Source organism: Leptonychotes weddellii, chromosome 11 (genome assembly GCF_054177405.1).
Source record: "Leptonychotes weddellii isolate Sample4059 chromosome 11, ASM5417740v2, whole genome shotgun sequence".
In the NCBI taxonomy this organism is placed as follows: domain Eukaryota; kingdom Metazoa; phylum Chordata; class Mammalia; order Carnivora; family Phocidae; genus Leptonychotes; species Leptonychotes weddellii.
Window position 1 is genome coordinate 21,073,696 of NC_138379.1, and position 26,413 is coordinate 21,100,108.

The 26,413-nt window shown below is 47.5% G+C and overlaps 1 protein-coding gene and 1 non-coding gene across 5 annotated transcripts in view; one reads left to right on the forward strand and one right to left on the reverse strand.

The window, feature by feature from the left end:
* The window catches only part of LDLRAD3 (low density lipoprotein receptor class A domain containing 3), a 226,367-nt gene extending 200,440 nt beyond the window's left edge, over positions 1-25,927 (reverse strand). For 2 of the 4 annotated variants that reach the window (XM_081798304.1, XM_081798302.1), the window contains exons 1-2: positions 23,316-23,333; positions 2,949-3,126 (exon numbers count right to left, since the gene is read on the reverse strand). In XM_081798304.1, coding sequence (XP_081654430.1) covers positions 2,949-3,126; positions 23,316-23,318 — 181 coding nt within the window. In that variant the 5' untranslated portion in view covers positions 23,319-23,333. Of the gene's footprint in view, positions 1-2,948; positions 3,127-23,315; positions 23,334-25,812 lie in introns of those variants that run through there. The other 2 variants (XM_081798305.1, XM_081798307.1) reach the window with 2 other exon arrangements.
* TRNAR-CCU (transfer RNA arginine (anticodon CCU)) lies at positions 9,448-9,520 on the forward strand. The gene has a single exon. It is a non-coding gene; the product is annotated as a tRNA-Arg (tRNA).
* Positions 25,928-26,413: the final 486 nt, after the last annotated feature.

The following is a 26,413-nucleotide window of genomic DNA, read 5'->3' on the forward strand; positions in this document are numbered from 1 at the left end:
TCTTCCAATCCATGAGCATGGAACGTTTTTCCATTTCTTTGTGTCTTCCTCAATTTCTTTCATGAGTATTTTATAGTTTTCTGAGTACAGATCCTTTGTCTCTTTGGTTAGATTTATTCCTAGGTATCTTATGGTTTTGGGTGCAATTGTAAATGGGATCGACTCCTTAATTTCTCTTTCTTCTGTGGCAGACACACTCTTAAGAAGGCCCCTGCAGAGCCTCCTCCTTCTCCGGGTGTCAAGCCCTTGTGTGATCCTCTCCCCTGGAATGCGGACAGGACCCATGACTTGCTTCTGATCAACAGAATAAGGCAAAGCAAACAGGATGTATGCAATTATGTTACAGAACATTGCAGGGCCCCTCTTTCTCTTGCTGACTTGATGAAACAAAAGGCCATGCTGTGACATACCAAGGAACAGAGACCAACCCCCAGCCGACATCCAGCAAAAAAATGAGGCTTCCATCCAGCTGCCTGTGAGGAAATGAATGCTAACAACCACACAAGTTTGGAAATGGATCCTTCCCCAGTTGAGCCTCAGATGAGACCGCAGCTCCAGCTGACCCCTCGACTAGAACCTTGCAGAGCCTGGCTATGCCATGCCCAGTCTCCTGTCCCACAGAAAACATGAAATAATAAACGTGTGCTGTTTTAAAACACCAAGTTTGTGGTACTATTGTTACACAGCAATAGAAAGCTAATGCAGGTCAAGTCTGGGGACAGGAAGGGATTATTTAATAAATGAATGGAACACACAGATAGCCACCTGGCAAAAAATAAAGTTGAATCCCTGACTCACACATGACACCAAAATAAATTCCAGATGGGTGAAAGATTGACATATGAAAAATGAATCCAAAGAAGAAAACATGAGTTTTTTTTAATATGTAAATCTGGGCAAGGAAGGCCTACATGTGACATGAAAACCTAGAAGAATTTCTTCATCTAGAAAGGATGAATCAATCTAACTAAAGTGAGAAAATCTATCTGCCACTTGTATCACGGAGGGGTTAACTTCCTTAAAACTAGCTCCCACAAATCATAAGAAATTAAAGTACAAGAAAAGATGCTCAGTCAGGGGCACCCAGGTGGCTCAGTCAGTTAAGCATCCAACTCTTGATTTCAGCTCAGGTCATGGCCTCAGGGTTGTGGGATGGAGCCCCACATGAGGCTCTGTGCTGGGCGTGGAGCGTACTTAAGATTCACTCTCTCCCTCTGCTTCCCCCCACTCTCTCGCACTCTCACCCCCCATCCCCCAGAAAAAGAAAGAAAGAAAAGATGCTTACTCGTTATAAGAGAAATAAAATAAGGCACCAACTGCGATAAAATGTTGCTAACACAGTGGGTTGGAAAGCAGTGGGGAGATCAGCACCCTCATTTATGGCTGGGGACAGGGAGATTGGAACAGACTCTCTGGAGGACAGTTCGGCATAACCATCAAAACATCAAATGCACTTAACTCTTCAACTCAACAATTCCACTTCTCTAGATATTTTAAAAGACCTACGTATAAGGCTATTTAATAGAACACTGTTTGTCATAGCAAAGATGTAAGTCATCCTAGCTAGCAACAGCAGATAGATTAAATAATTTATGGTACAGCCACATAACAGAATGCCGTGAATACCATAAACCATAAAAATAAATGAGGCGGCTCTTTCTGTTCTGACAGATCTCTGAGATATATTCAGTAAATAGACAACAAGAATAACCAGAAAACAGGTGCCTTCAGGGAGGAGATGAGGGGGGGCTGGGGATTAGGTAAGAGGGAGACTTCTCACTGTGTGTTCTTTGGTACCTTATGAATATCATACCATCTGGTTGTGTTTCTTTTTCAAAATAACAAAATTCAAATCAAAAAAAATATATGCAAGTGGTAGAAAAGCACGTAGATTATAAAGACATTAAATTGATGTTATATACACACAGTATTATACACATACCCCATGATATAAAGACCCTACAAATGTTCTGTGTATTAGATGTTATATATTCTATATTAAACAGCTAGCTCTCAAAGAACACACAAGGATCTGAGGACTGGTTTCCTCTGGGCTGGAGAACTGGTATAACTAACTGATAACTAGTAAACTGGGTAACAAGACAGCAGGGGCGAGAGAGGGAACTATGTTCTCACTATGTGTTCTTCAATTTTTGTACCATTATATGTATCGCCAATTTAAAAACAAACCATTAATAGACAAGTTTAAGCCCCTGTGCTTCCTCTGGTCCTCTATCTTTCTTCCCTTAAGACACCCTGATGGATCCCCCCACACTCCCCTGCTCGAGACTCCCTGTCTTTGTCTCCAGTTGAAGAACCCCAGGTGTCCTAAATAGCGAGCATCAGAGAGTCACCCCCTTGAAGGTGTGGACTTGGCAGCACCATCATGCCATCACCCCATCTGTCCGTCTCCACACAGAAGCGGAGTGACCTGGGGCAAGATGCTTAACGCTTCTGAGCCTTGGTTTGTTCATCTGCAAAATGGGGTTAATACCCTTCTAGGTAATCCCTACTGTACTGTTTTCTAGGGCTCCATTGTCCTAAACCAGATGGCTTAAAACAGCAGAAATCTACTCTCTCACAGTTCTGGAGGCTAGAAGTTCAAAATCAAGGTGTCGGCAAGACTGTGCTCTCTCCGAATGCTGCAGGGAAGAATGCTTCCTCACCTCTCCCCTAGCGTCTGGTGGTTGCTGGCAATCCTCGGCGTTCCTTGGTTTGTATCTACATCACTCCAATTTCTACCTCTGTCTTTACGTGGCCATCGTCCTCAGCGTGTGTCTGTGTGTCCCTTCCTCGTAAGGACACCAGTCCTTGCAATCAGGACCCACCCTAATCCAGTATGACCTCCTCTTAACTAACTGCATTTGCAAAGACCTCATTTCCAAATAAGGTCGCGTTCAAAACTGGACTGGAACATACCTTTTTTTTATGGACACAATTCAACCCACCTGGACGATCATGGGAAGATGGCAGCGAGAATGCGGCAAAGCCTCGAGAACACTGCAGGCAGGGGCACACAGCAAACGTCCAACAAGCGGGAGCCTCATCACTGTTAGACACACAAGGGACTCGTTTTCTCCCACACAGCAGGCTCCTTCTCAGAAGATCAGGCCTGGATTCTCCACTCTTCATAAAAACAAAAACCGCAAGCAAGAAACCAAAAGCTAACAAGCCGGCATCCTAACGGCTGATGTGTTGTTAAGACTTTAAAAACAAACAAACCAGGGCTGGGTACCAAGACCCTGATGTAAATACTTTATCAGTGGGTCTGTCTGAGAAAACCCCACACATGCACGAGGGCCCCACACGCCTCCTCCTGGGAGGAGCAGGTCTGCCAGGAAGGAGCCCCCTTGGCTCCTCTAAATGCAGAAAAAGCTTTCCTCAAGGTGTGCACCTCTGGTTCCATCATCTGGCTGCCTTCCAGCAACTTCCAGAAACAAAGGCCTGGAAGCCCTCAGGCTGTAGGGGAGATAAAGCCCCAGGCTGAGGCTGAATCCTGGGCAGGCACACTGCGCCTTCCCAGGAGAGCCAGGCAAGACGGTGAGGCCAGCGAAGCTATGCAGAAATCCTAGGCGAAGCCCCTCTCTTCATTCCCCCCCTTGGTGGAAACCAAAACACCCATCAAGACGATCAAAGCTGCTGCCCATGCCGTGAGATTGACTTTGAGCTCATGAAGTCATAAGCTCCCTGCAGGGTGGATTTTCTCCGTGGATATTGCTGGGAAATTAGGAAGTGAGCGGCCTGGGAGACCCTGGCCCCTATTAACCAACTAGCCAGACAGAGCTTCCATTAAAAGAGGAAAATGTCTGAAATTCTGAAACCGTCCTTGTACAGCTGTTCAAAGATTCCCTTACGAGCTTCGTGGTTCACGCCAATGTGAGAGAGAGACCCCCCCCTCCACGGAAGGGAGGCGAGAAGAGTCTGGGCTGGTAGGGCTGGGGCCAGGGTTCGAATCCTGCCTGCTCAGGGATCTCCCTCCCTCTCCCTGAGCTGCGGTTTCACGAGGCGGACAAACGAGAGCCCTGGAGCCCCAGCTGCCACCTTCATGCAAGGATCCCAGGACCCCAACCCACATACAAAAGAGTGAAGCTGAGCCGGGCGCGGTGCACACACTGGACACCTTTAAGAAAGGACCATTCGTCGCCAAGTGGAAATCTGTGTATCTGTGTCATCCCATCTGCCAATTGCCAAACAATAATCCTGCTCTTGAGGAGCGTCGCCAACCGAAACGGTCCCCAAGTCACAAGACGACCAACCACACAAGTCCCCAAGGGAATCAGAAGTGCCTCCACACCTCACTACGGTTACTCCAAATAAATTAAATGAGTCGTTGAAAAGGTTCCCAAACGGCATGCCAATGCCATCCCGGAGTTAGGGACCCACATGCAGAAATAAAAGAAGGTGTCAGGCTCCGTGCGAACCTCAACTACGTGACCCCACCGTCAGACCCCGCCGTCAGACAACTCAAATACACCAGACACCTGTGCCTTCAGGGTCCCCACCTGGCAAACAGAGGTCAGCAGCACCTCTGCCCCCCCCACCCCAAGGCTTCTTAAAAGGATTAAGGGAGAGATGTCTCCTAATGCCTTCCTGCCAGGTGCTAAATAAATGGTCGGTCTGCCCCCTCCACTACTCTTCCCTCCCTCCTCTCTCTGGCTTTCCTCCCCGCTCCCGTGGTCACAAGATCCCTCCCCAGTTCCTGCGGACATGGTCAGGTCTTCCTGCCCTAGAATACCCTTCTCGAAATCCTAAACGCCCACAAGCCTGAACGCCGCCGGGCACCTGCACCCTCCCGCTCCCCCGACCCCTCAGCCCTGCAGCTTCCTTCCCCATCCCCTGAAGTCATGCCTGGGGACAAAACAGCCTCTACCAGTGGGTCCCAAATGTTGTGTGTGGGAACACCCAGGTCCACTGCAAGGTGTTCACCGGTCAGCAACAATCTTAGACATTCAGGATCCATTGCTGGGAACTCCCTACAAGTAAACTGTTCCATTTAAAAAGACCATCTTCTTTTCTGAGGATGAGAAATTCCTACATTTGCGGAGTAAAATGTGATTTCTTTTATAAAAGAATGGGTGGGTTTTTTGGTTTTTTTTTTTACACTGTTCTCATTTGATCAAATAAAAGTAGGTGACCTGACATCAGGAGTCCAACCTTTCGGGGTTTATTTTTCATCATTTTACTGGTCCAGAAATCCAAGTCTGGGACTCTCCTGACGCCTGGTGGCCTGCACTTCCTCCCTAGCTCAACTGCTTGAGCCTCACTTACAAACCCAGCTTCGGCTCTCACCATTCCAGGGAAATGGCTGGCTCAAAGGTCGCCAAATCCAGGCCCCTCCCCGGCAGCCTGCATCTGACAGCACATGCGGGCCCTCCTAGCACTCGCACACGCGGGAGCCTGCATGCTGCCCAACCCCAGTCTGGCTACACCGCTTCCATCTAGGCCAAGGCCTCCCAGTGGCCACCACACAAGCCCAAGCTCTCCCTGGCATGCATGCTCTTCACCACCACCCCTTCCCCCCTCCAAAGCATGGGGCCGGCAGCTGGGAAAGCCCAGAGCCCGCCGCCTGTCCTTTGCCCATGTCCTTGCAAGTTGCTGGCTTTTCTGAGCATCAGTCCCTTACCGGGTCAAGTAGTGATGGTGACAGTCCCTATCTCATAGGGATCTTTTTTTTTTTTTAAGATTTTATTTATTTTGTTTGAGAGACAGAGAGTGCGAGCACGAGCAAGGGGGGTGGGGGGGAGGGCAGAGGGAGAGGGAGAAGCAGACTTCCCGCTGAGCAGGGAGTCTGACACAAGGCTCGATTCCAGGACCCCAAGATCATGACCTGAGCCAAAGATGGACGCTTAACTGACTGAGCCACCCAGGCACCCCTCCTAGGGATCTTGAGCAAAGCATTTTCCGCGGTGCCTGGGACACAGGAGTAGTCATCGTAGAATATGCCCTCTTTCCAGCTTTGGTTCCCACTGCTCCTTGAGACTCCAGCAAAGCTGTCATCTTTGGGGTTCCCCAATTATACCGCATACCTTCTTACCTCTGGGACTCTGCACATGCGAGCCTGGCGTTCCAGCCTATCTCCCACCCCTTCCTCCAAGTCCGCATCAGCACCTCCTTCCCAATCCTTGTTTATCCATCACAGCAGGAATAGTGTGGACCTCCTCGGTATTCCACGGCATCGGGTCCGTGCCACTTTTGGGGCCGGACGGCTCTCCACACTACTACACCACGCCTTACTGAGACCTATCCATGGGCACGCTCTCCCTCTCCTGCCGCACTCCTTACTTAAAGTCAGGGGAAAACTGGATATCCAGCAGGACTTGCCAGAGTGTCTTACAGATAAGGGAACAATAAATAACTGTTCTGAAAAGCCCCAGTGACGTAGTCCCTGATCTATCATTTTAAAACAGATAAGCTGATACAGGATGAAGACCTCCTGTGTCCCATGTGAAATGTCCTCCCAGGACCACGGCTAGCACGGTTTATACGGGTACACATACCCACACACATATATATACAGGGCTGTGTGTACACACACACACACACTTACTTCCATCCCCACATCACACACACACACACACTTACTTCCATCCCCCCCACACACACACAACTTACTTCCATCCCCACATCACACACACACACACACACACACACTTACTTCCATCCCCACATCACACACACACTTACTTCCATCCCCACATCACACACACACACACACTTACTTCCATCCCCACATCACACACACACACATACACACACTTACTTCCATCCCTACATCACACACACACACACACACTTACTTCCATCCCCACATCACACACACACACACTTACTTCCATCCCCCCCCCACACACACAACTTACTTCCATCCCCACATCACACACACACACACACACACACACACACACACACACACACTTACTTCCATCCCCACATTTCAGGAAATGCCTGTGGATGGTAACTGAAATTCGAATCCAATGGGATTTAAATCCATTGTCCTTGGGGCCTGGCCCTTCCTCCCCCCACAATTCTGACTACTTTGCTCTCCCATCAGCACTGACAACCTTGTACTTCTGACTTCTGGGTTGTTTTGCTTGTCTTCTTTGGGTTTAATCTTTACCACATCGTTTTACTACCTTCATCCGAGTCACCTTCTCCAAGTGGCAGTGTTATTTACTTATTTTACAAAGCCAGCCTGTTACTCTGTTTTGTCCCCTCCCCCCTCCCCCCGTTTCTAAATACACTAAATGGCCTTTTTACAGTACCCAATGTGTGCAAATAACTCAAGTCCACGGAGATTTCCATTTCTTCCCATTCTGCTCTCATCCTCCATTTCTCAAAGAAATGAAAATTCTTTAAATAGAAAAGGGAACAACCAGGGCTTCCTTTAAACAGTCCCTCTAAATGTATTTAGAGAAAGGGCATTTCTCTTTCAAAATCTTTGAGGCTGTTCAGTTCACCTTAGGAACTCATTTAAAAGGAGGTGCTCCAGAGAACCCAGGAAATTAATGACCCTCCCCGAAGCAAGCTGTTCATTCCCCTGAAGTCAGCACCGAACCAACACATGGAAAATTACCATCAGTCACTTTGCCTGCATGATGGCTCCGCAGGGTATGCATACCCCCTTCGATACAAAACTTACTATGGGACAAAGTGTTCTACTGCAGTACCACAGACCCAGGTGAGCCATCTGAATGTGCAGCAGAACTCTAATATATCCAGAATTCTCAGGACCCTGCTTCCAGAATCACACTTAGCACTGACCCTTCAATATATCCCAGGTCATGTAGGAGACCACCCCCTAGAACTGGTAGACCAGCCCAAGGGCAAACTCCAAATACTTAGGTATTTTCAGGAAGAAAGCCATTTGAATGTACTTCAGAAAGACCATGAAGGCAGGGAAGAAACATCTCAGGAAGGGGGGAAATGGGAAGAATATATTTTTTAAAAGTCATGTGAATAGGAGTCAGAAAAACCTCACTTCAAGTTCATGAAATTTTAGGACTGATAAATGTCCAGTGGACCAACAGTCCTCATCTCTTGTTTTAAGACTACAAAGGGGATCACAATAGTCTCTAGCTAAAAATACCCTCATGGCTCTCAGAATAAAACTCAAAAGCCTTAACGTAACCTGCTGTACGTACGAAGAGATGCGCATACGTAGGCAGAAACTCATATTCATTCAACAAACGTTCACCGAACACCCACTTCCGTGTAGGCACTGGGGATCCTGACGTAAATGACACTCCCAGCCCTCAAACCCAGGCTCAGAGCATGGATTAGTTAAGCACGTGGGGGGAGTGCTGATGAAGCCGGGGGCACTGGGCTAAGAGGTACCTTGCAGGCATGGCTTTGTCCATTCTCCCCAAGAATGCCATGAGGCTGGCAGTATCCTCATCAGGGGTTAAAGAGCCCACTGAGGCACAGAAAAGCTCTGCAACCAGCCTAAGGTCAACAGCCAGTATCTGAACGCAGACCATTTGATTCAAGAGCCTGCCTTCTGGGTCATCACGCCCCCACACCTCCAGCAGCGGTGGGGTCCAGAAAGTGGCTCCCCACGGCTTTGCTGGTTTGCTCAGCAAGGCGCACTCTCAGTTCTGTGGTCTCAGCAGCCGTCAGAGTCAAGCACGGGCCTGCCTTCTAGATGCTGTGCCAGAGAAGCAGCACCCTGACACCCTGAGTCCATGTCAAGAGGAAACATTCTACCCTTATCAGCCGGCCCTAAAAGCTGGAGGTCCGGACCTGGAAATTTCCTGCCACACCAACATGGACCAGCCTTTGCGGAAGGCCCTCAGGCTTCTCCATCTACATCCAAACGGAGGCGGAGTGGGGGACGGGCTGAGGCCTGGCCCCGGCTTGCCACACTCCCCTGGCGCGTCATTAGGGGAAAGGACATTAAAACCACTTTGTGCCCTTGGGAAACTAAGAACCCTAAATGCTAAATACCAGGAGAAATGTGTGAAAACAGGTGCTCTCGTAACCACTAATGGGGCAGCGGAGGGTAGGACCATTTTAGAAGGTGAGCTGGCAAGATCTGGTCAGGTTAGAAATGCGCAAACCCTTTGATCCAGCGACTCTACCTCGAGAATATTCTAAAGTCCTGCTCTGGTGCACAGGATTTCCACAGCAGTGGGGCCAGTCGTGGTAACAGCTTAAAGGTCTTATTAAGGGATGAATAAACAAAGTGCAGTACACTCATACAATGGAATAGCTTACAGCAGTTAAAAACATACAGCTATAGGGTGCCTGGGTGGCTCAGATGGTTAAGCGTCTGCCTTCGGCTCAGGTCATGATCCCAGGGTCCTGGGATCGAGTCCCGCATCGGGCTCCCTATGGGAGCCTGCTTCTCTCTCTCTCTCTCTCTGTGTCTCTCATGAATAAGTAAATAAAAATCTAAAAAAAAAAAAAAAAGATTTAAAAAAAAAAAAAAAAATACAGCTATATTGGGGCACCTGGCTGGCTCAGTCGGTAGAGCGTGTGATTCCTGATCTCGGGGTCATGAGTTCAAGCCCCAGGTCGGGTGTAGAGTCTACTTAAAAAAAAACTGTATCTATATGTGGCAACATGGGTGGACCCCAACACTGCAAGAATACCTAAAAAGTACGTTGAAAAATATACACAGTGGGACAGCATTTATGTACACTTGAAAATGTTATGCACTAGAGACAGACACACGCAACTATGGTAAGAGATTAAAACATGAACAGAAAGGATATACCTCAACTTGAGGACAGCAGTGACCTCTGGGCAAAATACAAAGTCCTGAGATGAGGGGAAGTCTTTGATCAGATCTGATTCTGCTTCTCTCTTTTAAAAAAAAACCTGAATTAAAATAACAAATGTTAAAAATCCGATAGATTGGCGTGATAGGTCCACTGGTATCTGTACATTATTCTTGGAGTTCTTTTATGATGTTTGAAAGATTCCAGAATTTAAAGTAATTAAAACAGCATGTTATTTTAAAGCACCCAGGTTACTCGTAGTCATCTAGGTTTAAGAACCACTCAAGTATAGGGGACGAGCACAAATAAATTGGAATACCATGCAACGAAGTCCAACAAAATGCAAAGCAGAAGCAAATGCAAGGCAGGGGAAGCCGTCAGGAAGTGAGATTATGAAATATTACTCAGTCCTGGGGCGCCTGGGTGGCTCAGTCGGTTAAGCGTCTGCCTTCAGCTCAGGTCAAGATCTCAGGGTCCTGGGATGGAGCCCCGCATCGGGCTCCCTGCTCAGTGGGGAGTCTGCTTCTCCCTCTCCCTTTGATCCTCCTCTCTGCTTGTGTGTACTCTCTCTCTCTCTGTCTCAAATAAATAAATAAAACCTTAAAAAAAAAAAAAAAGAAATATTACTCAGTCCTTAACAAAGAAGGAGATCCCTCCACTTGTAAAGCCACAGATGGACCGTGAGGGGATTATGGTAAGTGAAATAAGTCAGACAAAGAAAAATACTGTATGGAGTCTCCCTTATATGGGGAATCCAAAAAAAAGAAAGCCCAACTCATAGAAATAGAGAACAGATTGGTGGTTGACAAAAGTCAGGGGTGGGGGTAGAGAAATGGGGACAGTGGTCAAAAGGTACAAACTTCCAGTTATAATAATAGTGACGACAGCTAACAACCCCATACTGTACGTCTGAAAGGTGCTGAGAGAGTAGATCTTAAAACTTCTCACCACGAGAGAAAAAAAAATGTGTAACTCTGTGAGGTGATGGATGCTAAGTGAACTTACTGTGGTAATCGTTTTTGCAGTATACCCATATATCAAATTTTTTAAAAAGTCAACTTAATTCTGTGGTTGGGGGTCAAACACGGGAGGACCGCTTTCTAGACAAGGAGATTCACTGGCAGGGTCCTGAAGGGTGAAGAGGAAACTTTCTTTGAGAAACTGTGCAAACACAGACACGGTCTAAATCAACAGTCGGACCAGACAGTAAACAAGGGCATACACTCCACACATAATGGCTGCATTTAGCTGTGGGGGGAGGAATGAGCCGCAAGCCACCATCCCTTCTCAGAATCATTTCTAAAAATCCAACAGGAGACGGGCATTGCTTGGGCACCAATACCATCTCCAAGAAAGTCAGAGCAAGGGTTATTTGTTTCAGCTGACCCCACTGGCAAGGTGAAGGGAGTATTCCCACTGAGGCCTGGGTGCCTGGGCACAGAAGTTGCTGGAAGGGCTAGGGGATGGAGGGACTACCTCTGCAGAGCCCTCCGGCCCGCTAGGATCCACAAGCCAGACAAAAGCAGAGCCCAGATTTCCAAGTGAATCAAGAGGAATTTTGTTATTACTATTACTGTTTACTGTGGAATGGTTTCAGCCTTCTCCCCGCCCCCATCAGTAACACTACCAATCTGAATGGGGAAGGGAGCACAGAGGTCTCCTCTCCCCCCAACTCTTGTAAATCACTGTGTGAAATGTATGGGGAGTGAATTCATGTGAAGCGATGGATTGAAGTGCTGGGTAGACAAGAAGGTCCAATGCCAGGCAACAGGCTTTGGAACAAAAAGCAACAGCGACACCAAAGCCCAGGTCAGGTCACAGTGTCCTGAGAGAACCTACAGGGGGAGGCAGATTCAACAACCAACTTGCACCGAATCTCAAGTTTTTGATGAGTGGGGACTATCAGGGCCAGATCTGCCTAAATTTAGAAAAATAAGGAAATGCCATGGTGTCCCCCCATGCACCAAGGGGCAATTTACCACACACACACACACACACACACACACACACACACACACACACCCTCTCTCTCTCCCTCTCTCTCTCTCCCTCTCTCTCTCTCCCTCCAAATTTGAATCATTCTGTTTCATAAGAATTTTCTTTCCATGTAAGAACTATTCTTCAAGAGCAGCTTCATCCAAAAGAACTTTCTGAGATGATGGAAATGTTCTGCCTCTGAGCTGTGCAAAAAGAGAGCCAACAGCCCCATGAGGCTACTGAGCCCCTGAAATCTTCCTGGTATGAATGAAGAACTGACTTCCTGATTGATTTTATTTAATTTTAACCAATTTAAAGTGAAGTAGCCACATGTGGCTAGTAGGTAGCTTATTGAGAGAGCAGGTCTACAGCATCCGTCTTACTGTCTGCATAGTATTTTAGCATTTGAGGGGATAACTCACTCTCTAATGAGTCTTTTGTCTGCTTCCCGTGTCTCACCGTTGAAAACCAGGCTGCCACACACATCACTGTAGCTGAATGTTTGTACGCATCTCAAAACTATTTAATTAGGATAAAGTCCTAGAAGTGAAATTGTGGAGACAACGGGGAATGATGTTTCTTGGCTTTTCCTACATGTTAACACCATCCACTTACAATAACATAGATGTGAACAGTATCTTACCTATTACTAGATATTTTTGAATACACGATTCTCATGGGATCAAACCACCACATAAAATTAGATGGGGCAGATAATATCCCCTATGTACAGACAAGGAAATGAGCTGAGAGAGCTCGCCACTGACTTGGTTGGGTTAGGTGGTTTTTATAGCCACCCAGCCATTCTAGGTGACAAATGATGTCAGACCATTTGTTGCCCCCCATGACTTTAACAAGGGAGAATGCTTATGCTATATTCACAAGTGAAAAGAGCAAGATATGAAAATACATTCCCAGCATGATCAGAAGTATGTACAATAGAAGAAAACAAACCAATGTGTTAACAGTCTTTAGTCTGTAGCACTGTAACTTGTGTTTTTCTAAATTCCTCTCCAAATTTTTATAATAAACCTGAATAATTATTAAAATAAACAACTAACATTTAGTGGGCAATTGTAAAAGCTAAATGCTTTATGTGCAGTATCTCATTTAAACTATTTCCACATGGCAAGGACCATTATTATTCCTATTTACAGATGAAGATACGGTGGGTTGATAAAAGTTTAAGAAACTTGGCCAAGGTCAAGGCGGTGAGCAGGATGCGAACCCAGGCTGACTCCCTTGAAAGCCTATAACCCCAGCACCACATCAGCACTTCCCCGAACTTCAATATGTGCATAAATCACCTGAGGATCTCATTTTTCTTTTTTTTTTTTAGGAGGGGGAGAGGGAAAATCTTTTTTTTTTTTTTTAAGATTTTATTTATTTATTTGACAGAGAGAGACAAAGCGAGAGAGGGAACACAAGCAGGGGGAGCAGGAGAGGGAGAAGCAGGCTTCCCATGGAGCAGGAAGCATCGGCTCAATCCCAGGACCTTGGGATCATGACCTGAGCCGAAGGCAGACGCTTAATGACTGAGCCACCCAGGTGCCCCGGAGAGGAAGAATCTTAAACAGATTCCACGCCCAATGCAGAGTTCAATACAGGGCTTGATCTCATGACCCTGAGATCATGACCTGGGCTGAAATCAAGAGTCCCACACTTAGCCAACTGAGCCCCCCAGGCGCCCCTCATCTGAGGATCCTGCTAAAGTAGATTCTGGTTCAGGTGATGCTGGTTCAGGTATTGCTGGCCTGCCGACCATACTTTGAGTAGCAAAGTTATACATGATAATCCTTACGCTGTAATCTTTTTTTTTTTTTTTAAGATTTTATTTATTTATTTGACAGAGAGAGACACATTGAGAGAAGAGCACAGGCAGGGGGAGTGGAGGGGGGAGAGGCAGGCTTCCCGCTGAGCGGGGAGCCCGATGTGGGGCTCGATCCCAGGACCCTGGGACCATGACCTGAGCCGAAGGCAGACGCTTAACGACTGAGCCACCCAGGCGCCCCTTTACGCTGTAATCTTAAAGGAGAAAATACACTCTACTCAACCCGGAAAATGTCTGCTCATACTTTAAAAACTGTCAATGCTTGCTAATCTATAAAAGCAAAACTATACTTTCCTCCTCAGTAACTTTCTCAAAGCCTTCCTGGCCATCCCTATGGCAGGCCCTAAATTGCCCTGGGAAACTCTCCTGCACAGACACTGGCCCTGGGCAGCCACCGCGCTATCAGACCTGCTCAGCCCAACTGGAAGCTTAATCAACTTTCTCATCTCATTAGCAGGGAGGACTTTTTATCCCCACAGCTTCTGTTAGCAAACACTTCCCTAAGCCCAGGAAGCAGGTGTGTGGAAGAATGCCTGCCGGGAGCGTCCAGAGGAACATGTCAGGCCCCCCACCACCATCCCCCACACACTTTCGGTCTGCATTTCCCTCTTCTCATGGACATTTTCTTTGAAACATTAAAATTATGCATCCTTTAAGTATTTTAACCTTCCAAAATTTGGCAAGCACTAGCTAATTTTATACTTGAAGAACCTTCCACAATTATGAATTAAAGCACCCCTTAATTATGTTCCTAATTCTTCATGTCTTTTTATATGGGATTATCAGATATTCATTGCTTAATGAACCTTTAGCTATATGCAGTAACCCTGTTTATCTATCTTAATGCTTAATGCTATGAAATTACTTATCTGGGAGCCTGGGTGGCTCAGTTGGTTAAGCGACTGCCTTCGGCTCAGGTCATGATCCTGGAGTCCCGGGATCGAGTCCCGCATCAGGCTCCCTGCTCGGCGGGGAGTCTGCTTCTCCCTCTGACCCTCCTCCCTCTCATGCTGTCTCTCATTCTCGCTCTCAAATAAATAAAATCTTTAAAAAAAGAAATTACTTATCTGATGCCATAAAAGTAGCCCTTGCATAATGGATTTTATTTCCCTAACTTTTCATTCTATTTCTAGCTCTTGATTTTTACTATGTCTCCTACAATGAATAGTTGGGTGATTCTTTTTTTTCAGTAAGACTTAGTGACAGTTTGTTTTACATTGATTCTTATAACTGATGTATTTATATCACTCTCCACTCTTCTCTAAGATTATATTTATTAATGCACTTCCCTCCTGGAATCATTTATGTGGTTTCAGCAGCAAATTTTTATTTCTTTTGAAATTGGACCAGAAGATAACATTAAGTTTCTTACTAGTTAACACTTTTAACAGTGATATTTTACAAAACACAACTGTTTTCACCTTTTCCTCCTGGTAACTTCTCTTATTCATTAAGCAAACTATGCAAACTCCCTTCAAGTGGAATTAAGATGCAGAGCAGTTTTTACTGATCTGTCCGAAACCCTTTTATATGCCACATGCTAGCCTCACAACGTATGTCTAATTTATCCCCGATTTTATTTTATTATTATTATTTTTTTAATTTTATTTATTTATTTGACAGAGAGAGACACAGCGAGAGAGGGAACACAAGCAGGGGGAGTGGGAGAGGGAGAAGCAGGCTCCCCTCTGAGCCGGGAGCCCGATGCGGGGCTCGATCCCAGGACCCTGGGATCATGACCTGAGCCGAAGGCAGACGCTCAACGACTGAGCCACCCAGGCGCCCCTATCCCCTGATTTTAAAATGGTGATCATTGCTTCCCTGTCCAAGACCTCTTCCTCTTTGTCTTTTTTAAGCCACGGGTATCTCTGGTAAAGATCTCTGTAGGTCTTTGAAAATGAGTGAGACCAGGGCGCCTGGGTGGCTCAGATGGTTAAGCGTCTGCCTTCGGCTCAGGTCATGATCTCAGGGTCCTGGGATCGAGTCCCGCATCGGGCTTCCCGCTCCTTGGGAGGCTGCTTCTCCCTCTGTTTCTCTCTGTCTCTCATGAATAAATAAATAAAATCTTAAAAAAAAAAAAAAAAAAGTATCTGTGCTGAAAATGAGTAAGACCATTCCAAAATCCGGAGTAGAAATGATGTGCCACCAACGGGCACAACTAGCTTGACTAGGGAAAGAGAAGGTTCATTCTTCCTTCGCCTGCTTCTCTTCTTCAAAATCACAGTCCATGTTCTTCGTGTCACCTCCAATCCTTCCAGGAAACGTACGGGATATCCTATTGTGTGACATTATGCCAAGCACTGACTCAAAGGCTGGACCAGACCAAGGCAGCCATCAAGGAACCTGCCTGACCCCATTCTGCCCCGTGGAACTTTAATCACGCAAGAAAGGAAGAGTTCTTTTTTCTGTTGAGGATTGTGGCTGAGTCACATTTTATGAGTACCTTCAAAAGATCCCGATACTCTCTTCTTGATGCTGGGCAGTATTCCTTTCCCCGAATCTATATATTCCAATGTCTGAGCATCTCCAACTCCTCTGATATGTTTATAATTCAAACACTGGGCACCACTATCATATTTTCAACATCTGTTAGTTTTTCCTGTATTGTCCTTACCACCTCCTTGGGCGCCATAAATGACTTTGGGGCATGCTAAATCTCCACCTGACTGCATCACTGCTGCCCATCCTAGGTCGCACCAGGATGTTTCTCTCTAACACTTCCAAGGCTGGTTCTATCTTTCACTCATACAGAATATTCCTGACACAGGCCATGTCTTCAACCTCATCTCTTCTACAGTAGTTAGCACCAACTCTCTCCAGGCCTGCTTCCCCAGGCCCCGCCAGCCAGCCAGGCTCACATGCTACTATCATGCTTTTTAGTCAAGTTTATGCTGATGCTTTCACAAAATCTGTTTTTGAAACCCTTTCTTCAGTTCTGTTCTGGTTTCTCTCGGCATCAACATTTTTTTACGGTGTTGGGATTTTTTTCTGATGAGACACCCTTTGTTGTTAGTCACCCTTCCATTGTTCCCCAAACCCCCCATTTTATTTTTATAATAAAAAACAAGTTATATTTAGAACTTTCCAAACCAACTGAGGAGCTTTTTTTTTTTTCAACTGACCATGGAGCTACAAGTATGATGAGAACTCCTTTTTCAGCCACATCCAATTAGTTTAGTGACTCCCGGAGAACACTGCTCTGATTCAAGGCTGGGGCTGAAGGAAAGTTCCAGGGCCGCCATCAAAGACGATGCACTTCTGATATCCCCAAAGCGAACCTCACTGGGCCTTATAATAACAAGCAGGGATTTTTAATGCAATAAAATCAAACACCCTTTATGCTTTCATTTCTCTATGCCAAGAGACACACAAGTGTCCCACGTGGAACACTGGCTCCTTCGGTTTGCAAGTCTCCTCAATCAAGTTATTCATAAATTCCATGTCCCTCCAGCACCCAGTTCCCAAAGGCCTGTTCCAGAGTAAGCTAAATGGCTGCCCTCCCTCTCCGTGGCCTCTCTCCAGGCCTCTCTCCAGGCCAGAGACAACCTCGTCTTCACACTGAGCTATTTGTCTGTCAAAAATCACAGCTGGATCTGAGCACCAGCCAATTCACCCAATTAACGGTCTCCTGATATCACAATGACTCATGAAAAGAAGAGGACATGGGAGAGTTTGGAATCCTGAGGTTCGCTCTGCTCTGCCTAGAGCTATTAACACCTGGCAGGCCTGTGGCATTACTTGTTCACAAGGCACGACCCACTGCCCTCAACGAGGCAACGAGATGGGGCGAATTATTTTTTACTTTCTTTCCAGTGCAGTACATTAACATTTCACCTTCCACAATAAATAATATCAATAACGAGTTCAGAAAAAGTTCTCCCGTATGTGAACCATACAAGCTTTAAGCTCAGGGTCAGAAAAATTAAAAAAAAAAAAAAACTTCACTTTTTTTTTTTATAGGAGGCATTATAATCAGCACTTTATTTTTGTCTGAAAACCTATTTCTGGACTTTATAAACAGTGGGCCTTTATCTTTGGCCCCAGCGGTATTTGAGGGAAGTACTGACCAAAAAGAAATTGCTTCAGGTTGGCATTCCCACAAAATATTTCCATCAACAGGGGAGAAAAAAGTCTCCATCATTAATACATTCAAAGGCGAGTCTCCTGGTGTTGAGATAATTGCTTGTTGTTATTGTCCCTTTTAATAAAACAAGCCTCCACAAAGGCCAATTTAAATACCTAAAATGACAAGTTCTCCAAAGGGAGGAGTGGCAGAACATCAGTTTAAATCTGCCAAAGACAAGCCACTTGAATAAATCAACTTAGGACACCCTCTGACTCCGATGGATCTCTAACATCATTCTAATACGACAAGCATGGAATCATTATTGACATCACTACCCAATGATGGAACTGTCTAGCACAAGCTAGGGAGTACTCTTGCTTCCTCTAGCATACCTGAACTTGAGTTTGAGTGTCTATTTAATGCCAAAGCAGTAAAGCCAGTGGTGAAGAGCACAGGTCCAAGTGGTAGGGTCTTCTGTGCCAATTCTGAAACCACCTCTTACCGGCTGTGGACGTGGGAAAATTACTTAGCCTTCTAGTTTCTTCATTTACAAAATGGCAGGGCATACCACCTACCTGAATAAACTGCTTGAAAATGAAATAAGATTCATGCACTGAGGAAGCATTAAATGAATTATGGTATATACATATACCAGAAGATGTTTTTAAAGCTGCTTTTAAAAGATGGATAGATATATAAGAACTGAAAGATGGTCAAGAAGATGCATACCTTTGGTATTGTAACATGTTTCAAATCAGTATGTGCCTAATTTATCTTTAGTATTAAAACATTTCTGAAATCAAGATGTGCTCAAACAGCCAACAGCATCCTGTGACAGCACAGGGTGGACGGATGCTGGGATTTATCGGTCCTGGCACTACCTGGGTAAACGTGGTCACAGCCATTCATGGTGTCCTCACTTCTGTCCAGTTCTGTGCATTGACACTATGGCAGAGGTTGGATCCACCTGCTATTCAGAATGTCTCTTAAAAGATTACCCTAGGGGCGCCTAGGTGGCTCAGTCGTTAAGCGTCTGCCTTTGGCTCAGGTCATGATCCCGGGGTCCTGGGATCAAGCCCCGCATCGGGCTCCTTGCTCTGCGGGGAGCCTGCTTCTCTCTCTCCCACTCCCCCTGCTTGTGTTCCCTCTCTCGCTGTGTCTGTCAAATAAATAAATAAAACCTTAAAAAAAAAAGATTACCTTAAAATTCTGCATTGAAATGAAAAATTATCATGTCTACAAAAAGGCAAGGAAACAGCGTAAATTTAGTGACAGGGAAGAAAATATCTGTCATTGGAAAAATGACGCAATTCTGTAATTTTTTGCAAAGCAAGAGCCAAGAACTTTAAAGCACTTAAGAGAGAGGGGCGTCTCGGTGGCTCAGTTGGTTGAGTGTCCAACTCTTGATTTCGGCTCAGGTCGTGATCTCAGGGTCATGAGATCGAGCCCCGTATCGGGCTCCACGCTCAGCAGGTAGTCTGCTGCTTGAGATTCTCTTCCCTCTCCTTCTGCCCCTCCCCTGTTTGCGCAAGTGAGCACCCGCTCTCTCTCTTGCTCTCTCTCTAAAACAAATAAACAAATCTTAAAAAAAATAATAAAGCACTTAACAGAGGAAGATACTCACAAAGAGCTGAAGCCTTACTGCAAAGAGGAAATGCCAAATACTTTGGAATAACTGAACTGTCCAAACAGGAGTGGGGGTGGGAGGAAGATGTAACCAATTCACCAGCTCAAAGCAGAAGTGACAGAATAGTATTTAAGTATTTACATGAAAAAGACATAAAGTGAAAACAAGTCAAAAGGCTACAAATACAAACAAGTATGAGCTCATTAAACTGCGCGTGCGTGTGTGTATGTATAAATCCCTATTACAGCTGAAATGATAGGTACCAGTTAACAGTAATTTAGGAAAGGAGAGAGGAATGTAACTGAAAGACGAAGGAAGATTTTAATGTTTTATTGTAACGATCCTATTTTGTTTGAATTTTTTAATGAGCAGGTATTTAATGTATTATTTGTGTCATGTTTTCAACTCAAGAAGATTACAAGAAAATAATATATGTACAGCCTCAACACTCTGCCAGAGAGAGCAAACCTTCAATGAGGGGCAGTCCTTACTATGCACCTAGATACCACAAAAAGACACAAGAAATATGACATATTCACAGATCAATAAAGAAGGTTGTTGCACACAAGCCACAGAAGAGTCTTCTTCAAATCCCAGAAGCCAAGACCTACACAAGTCTCAGAACACCAACGTGTGTGTCCCAATATTCTAACTGGAAAGCTAAAGAAGCACCTCTGAAACCTGTTCAAGAAGGACCCACCCATTAAATATCCCCAAAGATGCCATATCCACATGCGCCCAGGCTCTGTGACGTCCCCGCAGCTCTGTTCCCATCACGGTCGGAGATGCATCAGTACACCTCCCATTCATGAACGCCTTCGAGATACTGCTTGCAGAAGAATGCCTTCCCAGGTAAGGAAAGAAGGTAAACAACTCCATGTCCCTCATCAGATCATCTGGTGCTTCAAGGGCAAAGAACACGTGTGACACAGCTTCATGCCCCTAGAGCACGGCGCGGTGCGTGGACAGGGCCGATCTGGTACCGCGCTGATGAAGAGCCCAATAAATTCTTTGAAAAGAATTTTCTAGTTGATCCAAAGACGAAAGGGAACCCACACTGGCGTGCTTGGGAAGCTAGAGCTCCTCCTCACTGGAAGGCTCTCGGAAGAGGACTGGATCGGAGGCGCAGGTGCCTGACCTGAGGTCACACGCACTTGTCCCCTGCCGGCCTGGCATCCCTCATCGTGGTGCCTCCTTTCTTCCTGCACAAAAGACAGCAGACAATGCATGCTGCTGGTCTGAAGAGAGGAGGAAGGAAAACACTCGAGGGAGGCTGGACGCTGAACAAAGAGAAACGACAGCTGGAAGGCAAAGTGTCTTAAAGGAATCCAAGTGTTCTAAAGCGACATGGAGCCTAACTCTAAAAAGACTTCAGAGAACAAAGTCCAAGATGAAAATTTCCCCCAAATCAACTTGCCGCTGGTGCCGATGATTTTCCCCGCCACCTGCAGAACCGACTCAAGTTGTAAAGCCCTTTGATGGGAAGGGACAAGGAATGACGGGGAGGGGAAGGGGCGCCGAGAGGAACAATGACTGCTCTGTAGAGCTGAGGAAGGGGGACTTCCAGGGTTAAGATTTCAACACACAGCTCCCAAGGCTGACTTCCAGGCAGGGCGAGCCTCCCCGGTTTAACATTCAGGGAACCAAGTGGCTTGGGTCATCAGCCGTCACCTTCCTCGTGGAGTCCCTCCCAAGAGAACCGAATCTACAATCTAAAATTACAGAAGTTTTCACTATGATACAAGGGGAAGTGAGAGAAAAAGGGGACAGTGCTGGGCATGTCTAGTTACGACTGTACTTTCCCACTGAACTTGTGGGGCGGTGGAAACAGAAAGCAGAAACCAGATGATTAAAAGATCCCTTGGAAGAAGGAGGCCACCCTGACCCAGTGCATCTAGAAGACATTTCTAGGATGAGCAGTCACAATGCTCAAGATGCATGGCGAGGGGGCTTGCTCACACTGGACCAGGGGTTCTCAACCAGGGGTGACTCTGCCCCCAGAGGGCATTTGGTAACGTCTGGGGACATGTTTGGTTGGCACAAACCAAACCTCCTGCGGGAGGTGAGGAGGAGGAGGAAGCCGCTACTGGCATCTAGAACCAATGATGCTGCTAAATATTCTAGAATGGCAGGGCAGTCCCCAAATAAAGAACTATGCAGCCCAAAATGGAGCACAGAGGCTGGGAAACTCTGCACTAGACCAACCCAATCCCCACAACCACATCCAGAAACTCTAACAGCCCGGCCTGAAATAAACATCTGCCATCCCTCTGACTGGGCAGTCGCCCTGTCACTGAAGTCCACTTACCCTGGTAAGCAATATTCAACGTCAAGCAAGTGATGCGACAAGCAAATGCTGCATCTTCAAAGTACCTGGCTGCTCTCTCAGCCAACATTTTTAAAGGCTCTCCCCAGTATCCAAAAAAGTAGATTCTTCTACAACAGTTACAAAGAAAGAAAGGCCCCTTTACACACACACACACACAGGAGCGACCATCTTAAAAATCTCCTTGGTGGTCAGGTACAGACACTGGCAAAAAAAAAAAAAAGCTACCCAAGCATTTCCAAAATATTCTAAAGAGAGAGAGAAAGAGGAAAAGAGAACAAACAAGAAAACACCACAACCAAAAAGAGCTCCTGGGGGATCTAAAAAACTAAATTTGTCCCCAAGGACTATCTCATCGCTAAGACTAGTTCCATCGGTCCATGACATATAGTAGCTTTTATTTTCTTAACTGTAAAATATAACAAATGTATAAGAAAAGGGGAAAGGGCTCCTGGGTGGCTCCGTCAGTTAGGCATGTGACGCTTGATCTCAGCTCAGGTCTTGATCTCAGGGTTGTGAGTTTGAGCACCGAGGTGGGCTCCACACTGGACATGGAGCCTTCTTAAAAAAGAAAAAAGAAAAGAAAAGAAAAGAAAGGGGGAATATATACAAAGAGATCTCAATGAATGAAAACAAACCCCCCAAGTGACTACAATTCAGGGCAAGAAATCCAACCGTGGCCCATGGTATCTTCCTGCCAAGCATAATGCCTCCCCATCATGCATACATACATCACGCTATTTTGAAAAGTTCGATCTTTCCTCAAGGACTGAGATTTATTTTATGTATTTCCCATGAACACCAACCGCTTAAGTTCACAGCAGTGACCACAAAGTGAACAGATTCAGGGAGGAGGGGTGTTTAGGGAAACAATTTCATTGACTGTCAAATTCACAAAAGCAAGTGGGAGGAAAGGCATGGAGGCTGCGTGCATGATTCCTGCAAACAAGAAGCCAGAGTTAGTATCGAAGCTTCAGTCCTCACTCTGGCATCCTGGGTCTAAAGGATCTCTTAAGCCGTAAAATGACTTCCTGCCACACAGTATCATTGGAAAAACTCAACAAGATCATGCGTTTAAAGTGGCAAGCAAAGCATCTCACACATACATGTGCCATAAATATGGGGTCCCCTTTACTCCCTGTGCCCATATGCAAACAGGCCAGGCTGTAAAGGTCAACTCTTTCACGTGAGATGATTTGACTACCAACTCTCCTAATGCCAACATTCTCTAAAATGTTCATGAAGGTGAGATACAAGCCCACTTTCAAGTTACCCTGGGGACTCTGGTTAAAAAAAAAAAAAAGATGTCTATGTCAGTCTTGGAGGCTGGGAATTGACCACCCTGCCCTTTCCTACTCACACTGCCGCTCCTCCCCCACGCCTATCAAGGTCAGAGGCCTAAGTGGGCCATCAGATAAAAACCCCTCACAGGCCAGGAGGGAGCCTTTGTCCCATCTCTTTGAAGATGAAAAGCGACAAGGTGTGTTTATTTGTATGGGTGCACAGTGCCCAGCCTCCTGTGCCGGGGCTGGCCCGCGAGGCTCCTCAGCTAGTTAAAAATCGTAATACAACCCACCTGCTCACGCCATTAAGTCGATCTTTCCAGGAGAAAAGGTCAGCACTCACACTCCTGGGAGTACACATGGGGGAAAGTCAAGCGTGTTCACTGACAGAAAGAGAATGTCAGGGAGTGGAAGCCAAGGTCAGCCCGGGAGGAGGTGAGGCTGACGACCTGCGGGGCATGGCCACCTAAATTAGACACATCTCACCATTTGTGCACTGAAACACAGCAAATCCACCACGTGAAGAAAACCTGGACATTGGATGGGCCGGGTCTTTCTCACAGGATACATTAAAAAATAACAGCTAAAAATCGATGCTTCACTTCCCTGACACAAACAACATAAACAAAGGAAGAAAAAGAAAACACAAAGAGGTGTCTGAGAAGGTTCCTGAATAATAAAGGCCTCCAAATTGCTCTTGACATGTCAGTGGCCTTCCAGCCCTGCAAAGACCCAGAACTGAGAGTAGGGCTCAACTCAGACCCCAGTTTCCTCCACAAACTCTCAAAGGTGAGACAGCAGTCCGAAGTATTGGCTTTTATAATCTCTCTTGTTGTTTCAACTTTCCAGAAGAGGATCGAGAAGCTGGATATGGGATAGAAGGGTAGAGCCTCTGTTCCCACTATGAACCCCAAATTGAACCACACAGGCTTCTCTCTGGGCTGGGAGGCCAGGGGCACCCAGTGGCATCAAGAAAAATGACTGAACCTATTTCTGGTAACACTGTGGGTCAATGCAGAATTCATGCCAAAAAGATGATGCTTAATGTAACACGAAAAATGCACACTCCCCCAACCTGCCTAGAAGTTTCTAAACCAGCAACTGTGATTCAAAGCCACACAGGTGCAATGACCACAGAGAATGGAAAACCACCACAGGGACAAGTCAGGCAGTTCCATGACCCCCAATCTCTCTATCCCCACTCTGTTTATTGAACCCTATTTTATACGTACACACGTATTAAATAACTAGCACTGACCAGAGAAGGACAAAATTAACTTTACAGCTATTTTTACAGACATGGAGACTCCACCAAAGCAACCCAGTACCAACTGGGAAGTGCAAAAAATATGTTTCCACTGAGCCACAGGCAACTCGGAGGACACATACAAGAGCCAGCTTCCAGACTGTCCTACTTGGGTGTTATCGTGGGACCTATCACAGCTCCGTACATGGAGAGCATGAATTCAGGCACGTCTTCCTATCTGAGATGCCCAGAAAGCTGCCTGTTCTAGCAGCCCCCACATAATCATTCACACCTACCTGTAGCTGCCAGTGGCCCCTATGGATTCCCTCCCTCGCGTGGCCTGATAGTTCAGGAGAAACAGGGCACTCTCCCCCAGACTTGGCTGAAAACCCACAGTAGCGACCACCATTCCACACTCACTGGAAGACACAGCAAACCCACATCAAAATGGGGTCTCCAGGAGCGGGGATGATGTCATAGGTCTGAGAGGGGAAAGGCTGCCCAGTGGATTCTGAGGATGGCCAGGACAGGGGACTTCAAGGAAGGTGGGAGATTTCTCTTTCCAAATGCACATGTTGAGGGGGGGCAGCTCAGAAGGAGGTGAGCTTCAACTTCCCAACAAACACAGAACCACCAACACCTCCACAGCAAGCAGCTACAAGCACTTGGGGAAATCAGGCATAAATTAGATACGTGGATAGCACGAAAGTCAGGCAAGCTAGCTTCTGCTGAAGAAAGTTCATTGGGCCCTGTCACCCACTTTCTGGGCATCAGCTGCCCAGAAATAAACGTCAGGGGGCGGGCTGAGCCGAGGAGGGCAGCTGACAGCTGTGGCCAGCGGGCCGGGGCAGAGGAGGAAGGGCTCCTGGGCTGGAATTCAGAGTGTGCCCACATCAGCAGAAAAGTTCCAGGGGACAGCACGCTGTCAGGAAGGGAAAGAGGCTTGCTGCTTCCCAGGACCTCAGGATGCACCACCACGGTGATGCCAGGTTCAAAGGGCCGTCAGATGAAGCCCGGGTGCACTCCCACGGGCACCTCGCCAGTCCGGGCGCCCGCTGAGGGACAAGTCGGGGTGGTCGGATGTCAAATAAACGTTCTGCTCCCAGGATCAGTGGGAAAGATTAATAATTCCCAGGTCCAGCCCTGCTTCATCTCTCTTTACCTAAGCCAAACACAGTCCCAGGAAGGAGTGGAAAGAAGCGGCGATGCTACCCGCCCGACGTCCAAGGAGGAAACTGAGGCACAAGGGTGCACGCGAGTTGCGGGAAGAGGCCCTGGGGAGGCTCGCACAGCGCGGAGCACAGGGAGGCTGGGGAGAGGGGATCAAGGAGGAGTTCTCTCCCCTCCCCTCCCGTCCCCTCCTCCCTTTCCCAACACACACAACACACTCACGCGCACACACACACACACACACACTGGAGCTACGCCCAATCGAGGCAGTAGCCGGGCTCCCCGGAGCCGGGCTGCACACAAAGCCCCGCCCGCGCACACAGCACTCGGCACCAGCCGGCCCGCACGCCCACACAATAGGACGGCGCGCACCCCGCCGCGGCCCCCTCGCCCCGGTCCCGGCCAGCCCGGCGCCGGGGGCCGCCCTCCGTGCACGCCCGCCGGGAGACGCAGCCCCGGCGCGGGGAGGGCGCGCGATGGCCGCCCGGCCGCCGCGCCCCGCGCCCCGCGCCCCGCGCCCCGCGCCCCGCGCCCCGCAGGAAGTTCGCCCGACGCCCTCCGACTCACCCGCGGCGCTGCTCAGCAGCAGGCACAGCGGCCCCAGCAGCCACATGGCGCGGCCGCGGCTCCCGCTGCTCGGCGCCGTCGCTGCCCCCGCGGCCGCGGCGCTGACCCCGCCTCTCGCCGCGCCGGCCCCGCCCTCCCCGCTGTCCCTCCGCCCGCGCGCCCCGCCCGCCCCGGCCCGGCCGCCGGCCGCGCTCCGCCGAGTTTGGCCCGCGCCCCGCCGCGCGCGCCGCCGCCCGCGCCCCGTCCCGCGTGCCCGGTCGCAGGGGCCGCCGAGGGGGCGTCCGACCGCCCGGCCGCCTCGGCCTTGCCGCCTCCCGCTTGGGCTGCGAGGATTTCCCAAGAGCCCGGGCTCTGTTCTCTGCCTCGTCTCTTTCTTTTTCCTCCTCCCTTAGCTCCTCCATCCTCGAGGATGGGGCGCTCACCCCCTCCCCCAGACCCAAGCTGGAGTTCTTTACTTAACTACAAAATTAGGTTACTCCAGGGAGAGACAGAAAAAGTTTGGAAGAAAGGGCCAAATATTATGAGAAAATGTGCATTTTATTTTTAGTAGCAAGAGTGGAATACCAACCAGTGCTTCTCAAACTTTACTATGCGTCTGACA